At 44.0% G+C, this 13,575-nt stretch overlaps 1 protein-coding gene across 1 annotated transcript in view; it reads right to left on the bottom strand.

The window, feature by feature from the left end:
• Positions 1-13,575, bottom strand: part of LOC122802037 (collagenase 3-like) — a 121,217-nt gene that overhangs the window by 17,591 nt on the left and 90,051 nt on the right. The window contains exon 5 of the mRNA XM_044071769.1: positions 12,215-12,376. Coding sequence (XP_043927704.1) covers positions 12,215-12,376 — 162 coding nt within the window. The remainder of the gene's footprint in view (positions 1-12,214; positions 12,377-13,575) is intronic.

The following is a 13,575-nucleotide window of genomic DNA, read 5'->3' as shown; positions in this document are numbered from 1 at the left end:
AAATCTCAAGATGCAGGTATCAAGCACTTCTCAGTATGGAGAACATCGATGTCTGTGCAGTAACTGAAACCTGGTTCAAGGCTCCTGAGAGCACTCCAGCTACCAGGCTATACCTCATATCATTTGGACTGAAGTTCCAGGCGAACCACAAAGGGAGAGTGTCCATTTTCATAAAGGACACCTACACCTCTCGATTGGTGGCTACTCATGAAGCATCAGAAACCATACAAGTTTTACTCACCATAGGCAAAACTGCCATACAACTGGTCGCATGTTATAGAACACCCTCCCAATCCCAGGAATCCCATCAAGCATTCCTGAAAACACTGGAGGATATGAATGTCACACCAAACACCATCATATTGGGTGACTTCAATTACTAACATAGACTGGGCCCACTATTCTAGCTAACACCCTGGCCCAAAGATTCCTGGAATTCATAAACTCAAATGCTATGGAGCAACTGGTCACCTCTCCTACGAGGAGAGATAATATACTTGACCTGATTATCACAAACATGGGGTCCAAATGCTCGGATATAAACCCCTCACTAGTAAGATCTGATCATAAACTGATCACGTTGGATGTACATATCCCACCCCCACCCCCAGAACAAAAGACTACAGTGAAAAACTTTTCAAAAGCTGACTTTGTGCTCCTTAAGTCGGAAATGATATCCTTTAAGCCTACTGGGTTAATGGAAACCACATCCCAAAATGCTGAATCCTTCACAAAAGCCTTCTACGGACATCTCCAGGAATGCATGGATCAGGCAATCCCAACTAAAACCAAGACCCTCTCCACAAGGAAAAAACGCCGGTTTGGTGGACCCCGCTATAAACAAACTGTACAACAAAGAAGGAAGCTACTGCAGGACAGAGCCAAATCCCACAAGGGAAAGGCTTCCTGATCAGCACAAGTAAAAACTACGCTCTCATAAAACATCTAAAGCAAACTTTGAGAAAAGATTGCCAAGGATACCAAAGACAATCACAAAGCCTTCTTCAATTATGTCAGAACCTTGGGAGGAAATTCTCAGATATGCTCTGAGCTAGTACACAATAACAAAAATTCACTGACCCTACTGACATTGCCAACATTCTGGCAGATAGGTTCAGTGCAAATTTCTCCCTCCCTCACCCCTAAAGATGAAGTAACTATCCCTGCTGAATGTAACCTACCTGTCATCACAGACACACAGGTGAAATCAGCACTCAACAAGACAAAAACACAGCATCTATGGGACCCGATGGTATCCGGTTGCGTGTTACGTGAACTCAAGATGAACTAAACCCGCCCTAAGAACTCTATTCAATCTTAGCCTCACTACAGGTTATGTACCTGAACACTGGCGCAGCAACAGTGGTCCCACTCCACAAAGGGAAATTCTACTGACCCAGGTAACTACGCCCCATAAGTTTGACCAGCCTGATCTGTAAGGCTATGGAAAGAATCATCATGGAACTCATAAATGGCGACATTGGGGATCTGCAGACCCTTGATCCCACACAGTTCAGTTTTGTAAAAGGCAGATCCTGCCTCTTAAACCTGGTTGACTTCTTTGAGACAGTCACTAGTGCCATCGATGAGGGCAAGGCTGTCCACACTGCCTATTTGGACTTGGCTAAGGCCTTTGACACGATACCACACTCTGGCATCATTGACAAGCTCAGCAGCCTAAATGTAAATCCATATGTCACAAGATGGGTAGCAAATTGGCTAAAAAACAGAACCCATAAGGTTAAAATTGCTGGAGCCATGTCAGACTCAAAACCCGTCACAAGTGGTGTCCCAGAGCGCTCAGTCTTGGGTCCACTCCTATTCGGCATTTATTTCTCAGATGTGAAAGCAAATATGGAAGGATTATGGCTGACAAAGTTTGCAGATGACTGCAAACTGGGTGCCATAGTGGATTCACCTGCCGACACACACATCCTACAGAAAGGTCTCACTGAAATGGACAACTGGTGCCGGAATCATGGCCTCAAACTTAATGCCAAAATGTATAGTCATCCCTTTGGGAAAAACAAAGTACCCACAAACTATCACGTAGACAATAACCCACTGAATACAGAAGATGTAATCAGAGACCTGGGGACTCAAGTCGATAGTGACCTCTCCTTTGACAACCATGTTGCCAAAGTGGTCAGAAAGACTTTCTACCTTGCCCATCTCATCATGAAGGGATTCTCATCCAGATCAAAGGAGGTCATTGTACCTCTGTATTCCTCCCTCGTCAGGCCCATGATTGAATATAATGCTCCATTTGGGATGTATCTCACCCGGCACATGCAACAACTGGAAAGACCCCAGAAGTACCTCACCAAGAGGATCATAGGTCTAAAACATGTGCCTTACCCAGCTAGATTAAAGAAACTCCAGCTCTATTCAGTAGCATACCGCCTGCTCAGAGGTGATTTGTGCCTAACATACAGGGCCATGTCCAACCAGGATTTGATGGACATGCTCCATCTCAAAAAATCCAAATCCACCAGAACCACACGAGCTAAAGATTTCAACCTCTGCACAAATATGAATAGGACATGCTGGAGGGATAGATTCATAACACAGAGGTTACCCATACTCTGGAACAAAATCCCAGTTCACGTGAGACAGAGCCCTTCATTGGCACTGTTCAAGAAAATCTCGATGCATGGATGGGAGAGGAGTGACCTCAGTGTCACTACTAGACAGAGGTATAGTTTACTAAATAATGGGGTTCCACATGTGTCACTACTAGAGAGAAACAACTATATAGTATGGGGTGGCGTAAAGCCACATCACTGTTGGCTAGGCTTATAAATGCCCCCGGGCAGATAGCCTAGTACACTACTATGAAACTATGAAACTATGAAAAAACTCCACCTCCAACCTTCCACATCAAATATCACTGAACCCTTATGCTCTCAACTTAATACAAACTTCATTAACTCAATCACAAGCCTCCTAGATAGTCACCAAAATCTACCACTCACAATTCCCCGTACAGACTCTAGCCCTACTAAATTCTTCTCATTTAAACCTATCCAAACTTCCTACATCAAAAAGTTCCTAGGCAAAATGAAACCATGCTGCCTCGCAGCTGACCAGCTACCAAATGAGTTCCTAAAAATTGCAGCTCCATCCATTGCCTACCCTGTGTTCATACTAATCAATCAGTCAGCCTCTGAACAATACATTCCTCAACTCTGGAAAGTCTCACACATCATCCCCCTTCACAAAGGTGGCCACTCTAGAGACATCTCAAATTACTGCCCCATTGCTATCCTCCCAACCATAGCAAAAATCCTGGAGAAATGCATTCATCAGCAGCTACTGAACCAGCTTACCACTAATAACCTACTATCCAAAACCCAGCATGGCTTTAGACCCAAGCACAGCACAAACACAGCCGTAATAACCTTCTCCAACACTACCCATCACCTTATGAACACAGGACTACTAGTATCAGGAATTTTCTTGGACATGTCAAAAGCATTTGACACCATTTCCCATCAACTATTACTTAATAAACTGTCCTCAAACAATCGTAATTCAACATCCCTAACATGGTTTCTCAGCTATTTAACTGTCAACAGACTACTAAATGGGAAAACACTCTCCCCCCACTACTGCCAGTATACAGAGGTGTACCCCAAGGATCCATACTTGGCCCCCTGCTCTTCATCTTATTTACTAATAATGTAATTTCAGCAACTGAACATGCCACAATCACACAGCACGCAGACGACACATCCCTTATCTGCTCTGCCCCTTCCCCACTAGAGCTACAGAATAAAATGCAAAAATCATGCCAAGAAATTGAAATTAATCCTTCAAAACACCAGCTCATACTAAACCCAAATAAGACTAAGTTGTTAATTTTCTCGAACAAACCTAATAAGCACAACTGCCCTCCACTGAGCATACAGTCAGCCAATGGTACCATAACTGAACCTACAAATCAGGCCAAGTTTCTAGGTATGACAATAGACAACAGGCTAAAGTTTTATGTTCACATTTCCCAAACCATCAAAAAAGTCCATGCTAAAATGAGTGCTCTTTATAAAGCCAAACCCTACCTAACACCCCAAGCCAGATTAGCCACTGCTTGATCACAACTGTTGTCTATCCTTCTCTACTTTTCACACACATTCACAAACTTATGCAAAACTGACCTTCATAATCTTGAGTCCTGCTATTACAAAATAGCAAAGTTTGCCAGGAATCACCCCCACAAAACCCATCATTGTATGGCACCTCTCTTCAACAACTCGGATGGCTAGAACTCCCCAACCTAATAACACTCAACCAACATTCTTTCACCCACAAAATCATTCATAACCCAAATAACTGCCCAACAATTTCCACCCTAGTCCAACTACAGGTAAACACCAGGTCCCCTAGGTCTTCTGATAAGCCACTGCTCAATATTACTCAATCTCACAACTACCATGGCGACTCCCTCTACTCTAATAAAATAGCTAAGTCCTGGAATGCTCTCCCTCTAAGCATACAAACCATGCACCGCTATTCTTCCTTCAAAATAAAGCTAAAGGAATGCCTTAAAGATAAAAAGAAGTTATGTACTCACCATAACGTTCCATATGAGTAGTTGTACTTCATTTGTCTTCAATCTGTGGGTTACGGATCCGTATTGGATCTGAGCCGGCAACTTTTGCTAGCATCAGCTCCGAGCTCCAAACTCCTCCCCTTCCAACCCCAGATCGAGTTTGCTAAATCTTATACTGAAAACCCAACCTGAAAAATGTACTTGTGACCTATACTACAGCCTGTAGGCTGATCATATGCCTAGGTCTGGGGGAAGGAGGGAGGGATGGTTGAAGACAAATGAAGTACAACTACTCAGATGGAATGTTATGGTGAGTACATAACTTTTTTATCTGAAGTAGTTTACTTCATTTGGTCTTCAACCTGTGGGGCAGAGTCCTCAGCTATGAAACTCCTGGGAGGCCCTCATGGAAGGATATTCTGGAGCAACATGGGAACCAAAGAATGTTCTCCTTCTGGTAGTCAAATCCAATGTGTAATGAGAAATAAATGTATGAGATGAAGACCAAGTAGCTGCAGAACAAATATCATCCAAAGACACTCTAGACCAAAAGGCCACAGACATAGTCATAGACCTAGTGGAATGAGCTTTCACCTGACCTGGAGGAGACATGCCAGAAATGCCTCTGTCCTTATAGACATGCAGGATGCATGCAGAAATCCATCTAGCTACAGTGACCTTGGAGATAGGTTCCCCAAAAAGGGTTTATAGAAGGATACAAACAATTGATCAGATTTACAGAAATGTTTTGTCTTATGTAAATAGAATCGTAACTGTCTATGAACATCCAACATGTGGAGTTTGTATTCCATCTTGTTAGTAAAATTAGGAAAAAACACAGGCAAATTGATGGTCTGATTGAAACTGACTGGTGATGCCACCTTAGGAAGAAAGGATGGATTGGTTTGAAGGGAAACCCTATCTTTGTGAAAAATCATGTAAGGAATTTGGATGGACAAAGCCTGTAATTCTGAAACCCTTTTTGCAGAGGTAATAGCCACCAGAAAGGCTGTTTTCCAAGATAAAAAATTCAGATCTGCAGTTGTGGCAGGCTCGAAAGGCAGAGCCACCAAAGCTTGAAGAACCATAGTAAGGTCCTATGGGGGAACAGGATCTTTGACTGGGGGGTGTAACAAAAAGGTGCCTTTGATAAAGGCTTTACACAGTCTGGAAGAGGCTAAAGAGGCAGAATTCTCACCCACATGAAAATGAGAGATGGCAGCCAACTGAACTTTGACAGTAGAAGAACTAGCTCCGTGTTGAAAAATATCAGCTAGAAAATCAAGAATGGCAGAAATAGGAGCCGTGAAGGGGTCCAAACTCTTTTGAGAGGCCCAAAAGGAAAAATGTTTCCACTTGCTGAGATAAACCTTCCTGGCTGAAGACTTATGAGCAGCCACCAAAACAGAGTAACTGAAGAGGATAGTCCAGGAGTCCTAGCAATCATGGGAACTGGAGCAGCCAAGCTGCAAGCTTCAGGCTGTCCAGGTTTGGATGAAGCACCTCTGAAGGGTGTGAAATTAAATCCTGAATGGGATCTAGGATCCAAGGTGGAGCCAGAAGGTGAGACCAAAGGAAGGGAAACCATACCTGGCAAGGCCAGAACAGGGCAATGAGGATCACTTTCCTCCCCAGTCAACGAGCTTTCTGTAGAAACCTTGGAATGAAAGGTATTGGTGGGTAAGCATACAGAAGACCATGAGGCCAAGCATAAACTAGAGCATCTCTGGGGGACTCCCCCAGCAAGGGGTTCATAGTGAAAAACTTGCTTCATTTGGCATTGGAAGGAGATGCAAGAGATTGCAGCAAGATTGACCCCACTCACTGAATATCTGTTCCGCTACTGACAGATTTAGAGACCACTCATAAGGCATCAGAATGGTCCGACTTAGCCTGTCTGCTAGGATGTTGGTCCATCCCAGAATGTGCATTGCGATGAGAAAGCGACTGGTGGAGATTGCCCATTCTCACACTCTCATGGCCTCACGACAAAGGGGATAAGATCTGGTCCCTCCCTGTTTGTTGATATACCAGACCACTGACATGTTGTCTGACTGAATAGCAATTGTCCCCAGAGGAAGAATGGCATGAAGGGCCTGCAATGCTAGAAGGACCACCCTCATCTCCAGAACATTTATATGCAAGCTGGTCTCTATGGGGACCACAGGCCTTGGACTGTCCTGCCCGAACAATGCTCTCCCACCCGAGTTGGGAGGCATCCATGGTCACCGTGGTTTTGGCTGGGGCTGGAACAAAGAGTCGTCCCTCCAAAATGTCCGGAGAGCTCATCCACCATATGAGGGATGACTGACAGGCTCAACTGAGTTGAATTGCATATGTCAATGGCAGTTCCAACAGGGACCATTGTACAGCTAGTGTTCACTGTAGAATTCTCATGTGTAACTGAGCACACAGGAGAAGAGTTATGGTCGCTGCCATCGAGCCTAGGGACCTCAAAACTGATTCCACTGTTGGAAGATGAGAATGGGAGAGCAGGTAATGCATAATAATAATAATAATAACAATAATAATAATAATAATAATAATAATGGTTATGCATCCTCAGGATTTGAACTCTCTCTGAGGTAAGGAATATTTTGCACTGAAGAGTATCTATCCTGGCACCAATGTAGTCTATCACCTGTACAGGATCTAGGAGAGATTTAGATGTGTTGATTGTGATCCCCAAATGCAGGGCAAGAGCCAGGAAATAATCCCTGGTTTGGGAAAGTAGATGCCTGGTGGGAGCAGTGAGGAGCCAATCGTCCAGGTATGGATAGACCTGAATCCCCTAAAGCCTCAGGTGAGCCGCTACCACTGCCATCACTTTGGTAAACACCCTGGAGGCTGTGGTGAGACCAAAGGGTAGGGCTCAAAATTGGTAATGATTGACTCCTAGCCGGAAGCAGAGGAACCTCCTGGAGCTTCTGTGCATTTTTATGTGATAGTAAGCATCCTGGAGGATTAACAAGCATATCCAGTCACTCTCTTGCAGGTATGGCATGATGGACTGTAATGTGACCATCCAGTACTTCTCTTTGGCAACTAACAGGTTCAGGGTAGAGAGGTCCAGAATGGGCCTTATGTCCCATTTTCTTTGGCACCAAAAAGAACCTGGAGTAGAAGCCTGATTTGGACTGATCTGGGGTGACTGTTTTGATGGCTCATTTTTCTAGCAGCTTGGAAATTTCCTGTGCTGCTGCCTCCCTTTGCATGGGTGTACATCTGGGAGGTGTCTGGGAGATCTGGGGGAACCCACAAAGGGGAGAGAATATCCTCTGGATATGATTTGAAGCACCCAGCGGTCCATTGTTATGGACTCCCATGCCACTGGGTGTACGGACAATCGTCCCCCAACTGTCTCCAGAGTAGAGTGGTCGGGCAACCCCTCACGGTTGCTGCCTGGGTCTGTCTGAGAACGGTTCTCGAGACCCAAAGTTCTGTGGACCCCCTCTGCCTCTGGGCCAGCATCCATTCTTTCCCTCTTGCCTCTGAGGGAAGAAGAGCCCTGAGTGTCCCAGGAATACTGTGACTTCCCGAACCATATCTTCTTTTGCCCTCTCTGGTTCCGGGAAAAGGACCTTTGAGGGTTAGAAAAGCGGATCCCGATGGCAGAAAGTGTCTTCCTGTCCTTCTCACTCTGGACTAATGTCTCCTTGATGGTCATACCAAAGAGTGTAGAGCCGTCATAAGGGGCATTGGCAAAAGACACCTTGAAGGGTTCAGAAAATTGACATAACCTCAGCTAGGCATTACGCCTCATGGACATGCCGGACCCAGCCACCCTAGCCACTCCTTCATAGCATGGGAAAGGAGATGCATGGACATGTTAGATACTGCTTTTAAAGTGGCCATCCTTGTGGAAAACATAGCCTTGTCCACCTGTGACATGGACTTGGGGGGAGACTCCTCCAGCTCCTTTACCAAGTTGCATTGGAGTCTGGTGACATGGGCCAAGTAGTTCAGTGCTCTAATCAAAAAGGTAGCTGAAGTGTACACTCGATTCCCTAGGTAGTCCATCATCCATGACTCTTGGTCAGGAGGATGGACCGAGAAACTCTCCTGAGTAAGTTCCTTCTTAGTGGCTGCTGCTACCACCATGGTGTCTACAGGGGAGCCCTTAGTCCAAGCTGGTCTATCTATGGGGGGGCTTAGGATCTTGTCAGGTCATTTTGGTATAGGTTCCGTGGTGTCCGGTTCCTTCCATTCCCATGAGGTGACCAGATCCACCAAAGTATCCATGGGAGGGGACACCCAGGAAGTAGATGGGCCCATGCCAAAAGCCTCCAGAAACACAGACTCATCAGAAGAAAGTTTGGGGGCAGACCAACCTCCCTGCTGGTGCAGGATCTCCATGATGTCTCCAAAGGAGACATCCTTGGGAGGTGACTTTAGGGAACCCTCTCCATAATCTAAGTCCATGTCCTCAGTGAGAGACTCAGGGGAGTCCAAGTGCCTCCTCTTGCACGTATGCTTGCGAGTCACATCTCTGGTGGGGCTCTCTGGGGGTGCTTGCAAGCCATTTTTTGCTTGGGGTGAACCGTCTGGGGCTCTTCGAGAAAGGGCTGTCTCTCTGGTAAGACGATGGGGACCATAGACTGGGCTGGGAGGGGTTTGAGGGGGCAGTCAGGGGCCTCAATCTGATGGAGAGATCCCTTTCTACCACGTCAAATGCCGAAGGAGTGTGAGAAAATCGGAGCCTGGCCCAAGGTGGATGGAGCTCCAAGGGAGGGGAAAATGGCCTGACAAAGTCAGAGCCGATGAAAAAGGTTCCACTCGCTCGGATCTGACACCCAAGCTCCAGCTCCGAGAGTGGCTCAGATCTGAGCTGGTCAGATCCAAAATGCTCCTGGCAGCTGCTGGCGTCAAGGAAGCAGGTACCATTGGCACCGACCCCCTGACCAAAGCCAATCTCGGATCCGAGTACCCCTAACCCAAAGGTTGGATTGGAGAAGGAGATATGGGTTGAAAAAAGGAAGCGAGCTCCGCCCTCCTGGCAAGACCCCCATCTGGATCTGTGTATGGATAAATCGCCTCATCATCTTATCCAGATCCTTGTCTGACAAGGAGTGGGTGGACTGTGACGAGGCCATGGACTCCAACCTGGAGGGCCGGGGCACTGAGGCGCGAGAGGCTGGAAGTGTCTCCTCCAACTCTGGGGAGAATCTCGGAAATTGGAGCCGAAGTGAGTCATGGATCTGTGGTGCCTTGGTTGGAGAAGCGAGTTCCAGAGACCTCTTCCTCTTTTCCCCTCGTCTTCAACTCTCTCTCTCCCTCTCTCTACCCCTTTTCTGCTCTGCTACCACAGGCTTTAGTACAGGAGGTTGAGTCCCAGCCTGGGAGGGAGGACAAGCCAGAGGAAGAGAGGAGGGAGAGGCAGCCACAGCAGCCACTGTGACCAAAGCTAGAGACAAAGGAAACAGAATAGGAAAAAGGACCTTTGAGGGCCAACTTGGCCTTCCTATCCTTTAGGGTGCAGGGGTTGAAGCCCGCACAAATACTTCAGTCCACACTCAGGTGGGCCACTCCCAAGCACAAAACACACAGAGTGTGGCCATCCGCTGGGGATAACTTATGGCCACACTCTGTGCAGCACTTGAAAACAGGCTTTTCAGCCTGTTAATGTTTACTTATTTGTTAACTAGATACACCCAGTAAGTACAAGTCCATTTTTTAATGTGCAAGTGGGGAGCACTGTCTGGTTAGATGGCTTATTCAGAGTCATACAGCTGGAAAACTGAGACTGAAGGAATCAAACCCAGTACTACAAGATAAATTAATGACCTTAATCTTCTACATTAATTTGGTTGGCCATGGTGGTGCAGCGGTTAGCATTGCTGCCTCACAGCAAGAGGTTCTCTGGTAGAATCCTCAGCTGGGGTGCCTTCTGTGCGGAGTCTGCATGTCCTCCCTGTGGTCATGTGGGTTTTCTCCGGGTGCTCCAGTTTCATTCCAAAGACATGCTGTAGGTGGATTGAACACACTAAATTGGCCCTAGGTGTGAGTGTGTGCATGTGTGTGCCTTCTGTGGAAGGTTGGGTGCTGGGCTGGCAACTCAACACTGTAAAACTCCACTGCCAATTATGAGCGGACAGTGATCCGCTGTGGTGACCCCTAACCGGGAAAAAGCCGAAAGAAGAAGAAGAATCTTCTGCATTAATTTCTCTCTTTTTTTTCTGACTGAGAATAGCTTTTTACAATGAATTTATTAATGAATAACAGTCTTTTTTGCTATAACTTTACTACTTGTAACTACGTTTCATGAAATGTAAACTGTATTAACTCACTTTTGAGATTTTTCAGGTACTGATTTATATAAAGTTTAAATAAAACATAAAATGCTACTCTAAAGGCAGAAGAACACTGCAAATGTAAAAAATGCCCTTTTTTGAATTAACCAATTTTTTTTTGTATGTGTACTTCTTACATACTTCCAAATAATAAAACCTTAATTTGGAACTTGTCATGACCTTTGTACATCACTTAAAGAAATCCAAGCACATTACTGAATTCTTTCAAAGTGCAAACATTATAATTTTAGTGCAGAACAATTGAAAAACAGTAAAGTTCTTACTTGAATTAACTAAATGCAGTTATGCTTGCATAGGACTGCCTTTATATTACTTGTCTGAATGACCTAATAACAGCATTACTTTAAAAGGACTTATCTAGTTAATCCCTACCACCTACAAAAAGTATACCTATATAGGACTGCCTTAATCTTGTGGATGTTTCTTTAATCAAAGTCTCTCAAAATGATTTGTACACTTTTAGACTCAAAAGGATCTTGACTAGATGGGTGTTACTCATTATTATGCCTAATTTTGTGTGTGTGTGTGTGTGTGTGTGTGTGTGTGTGTGTGTGTGTGTGTGTGTGTATCTATCATAGGTTCATAGGTTCATAGGTTCATGTGTGTGTGTGTGTGTGTGTGTGTGTGTGTGTGTGTGTGTGTGTGTGTGTGTGTGTGTGTATCTATCAGTGTATGTTCAGTTCCACATGCAGTACAAAATATATAATGTGTATGAATCAGACCTCAAGTCATCTTCCATAAGCTGCTCTGTCATTGGCTGCCACTGTTTCACCATTACTTTAAATGACTGCACATTTATAATGTTTTGTTTCAAAAATGCACCATTTATCTATCAATTTGGCTATCTATAGGCATTATCTGTCTACACAAACACACACACACACACGCACACACACACACGCACACACACACATATGTGTGTGTGTGTGTGTGTTATATATACATTTACAGTATGTATATATTTATACACAACACGCACACACATATACATATAAATATTTACATAAATACAAGCACAGATGAATGAACATCATCAACAACACATTACTTAAGAAATCATACAATGGCTTCCTAACATAATAATTCAAAACAGTTTTCCATCTTCCTACCTGAGATGATAATGCCCTACTTCAGTCTAAATCTTATTACTTATGGCAATAGCAAAGTATTTTGTTTTCATGGTTCTTTTTTTGAGAAAGCAAAATGCATATATGTTTATATTAAATTGCTTTGTTATTTTGCAACTTAAAATGTTTCTAGTTATCAAAATCTAAAATAAAAATAAATGCACCTGAAAATCAAGAACATATTCTTTAATAAGGTAAAACTCCATCTATTTTTTATTTCTTACCATAAATTTGCTGTATTCCTTTTATGTCATCTTCTGAAAGTCTGAAGAGTTTCTTTGATATATACTTATATGTAGGGTACATTAAGGCAGACTTGATATTTGAATGATCCAGGCCCAGAGAATGCCCAAACTCATGAGCGGCAACCAGAAACAAACTGTAATCTTAAAAAAGAGGGAAAAAGATGAATTAACATGCTTTTCAAGCATTAGTCAAAGTCAGAACAATCAACTGCATTTTCTAAATGTCTACATATAATTTAGACTGAATCATATTATTTGCTTATTTTAGGACTAAATCCCCCCAAAATACCCAGACAGGGCTGCCACTATTTCAGATGCCCAAAGTACAGGTTTTTCTAATGAACATGTAACATTTATGTCTGCAAATTCAGTTAATATTGCGTCCATGGCATAGATGGATGGGAACCTGACCATGACCCCTTCAAGCTGAGTTTGATTATTGGCAGGAATGCTGGAGGAGATGGGGGCAAGGGTCAGTAGGAGTGACTTTGACAGCTCTTCACTCCGGGAGATAGGGAGCATTTTCTGCTTGTGATATGATGCATCTCTAGTGATGGGGACTATCCCATAATTGCACTTTAAATCACTGTTAGCATTTCAGCACTGAATAGTGGCGGGAGCTAACTGAGGTTACATACAATAATGTGCATGGTGCCAATAGCTCTGTCCAACTAGGGCATATGAAAGATCTTCTGATGTGAAGGCAATGTATGTGTCTCTGCCAGCTGCTGGGATCCAACTTCATTTCCCAATCTGCAGGTGTACTCTCAACCTATTGAGCATAATACTTTGGACAGTGAAAGTGAAATAGAGCAGTCAAGCAGCTTATGGTCAGCTGGAGGGCATGCAAAAAAGGTAAAAAAAAGCACACATTCAGTTAACTTTGATGAGACCTATGAGACTTTCACATATGCATGAAGTAGTGGTGCAGTGCTTGTCTGAAACCAAGGGGTATTTCAAATTCAGATATGATTTTTGAACTAGATGAGGTCAAATATCAGATGTAAGTCTAGTGCAGTAACAATCTGAATCCCAAAGACAAGAACTGTTTTTATTTAGTACTTTATGCAGGCAAGCCAATAACTTATCTTAGCTCTAACAAAGCCTTGTCCTTAGGTGTCATGCATGTATACACACACACACACACACACACACACACACACACACACACACACACACACACACACACACACACACACACACACACACACACACAGAAACAACACATACACTTTGAATGGCAAGTATGAAAGAATTTGGAATGATGAAAACCACAATATGACTATTCACTTGGCAGTGTGAACATTGGTTCTAGATAACTAAAGTAATGGAATAGATTA

Source organism: Protopterus annectens, chromosome 5.part0, assembly GCF_019279795.1.
Source record: "Protopterus annectens isolate FY-2018-M chromosome 5.part0, PAN1.0, whole genome shotgun sequence".
NCBI classification, from domain to species: domain Eukaryota; kingdom Metazoa; phylum Chordata; order Ceratodontiformes; family Protopteridae; genus Protopterus; species Protopterus annectens.
This window is presented reverse-complemented; position numbering and strand designations above follow the sequence as displayed.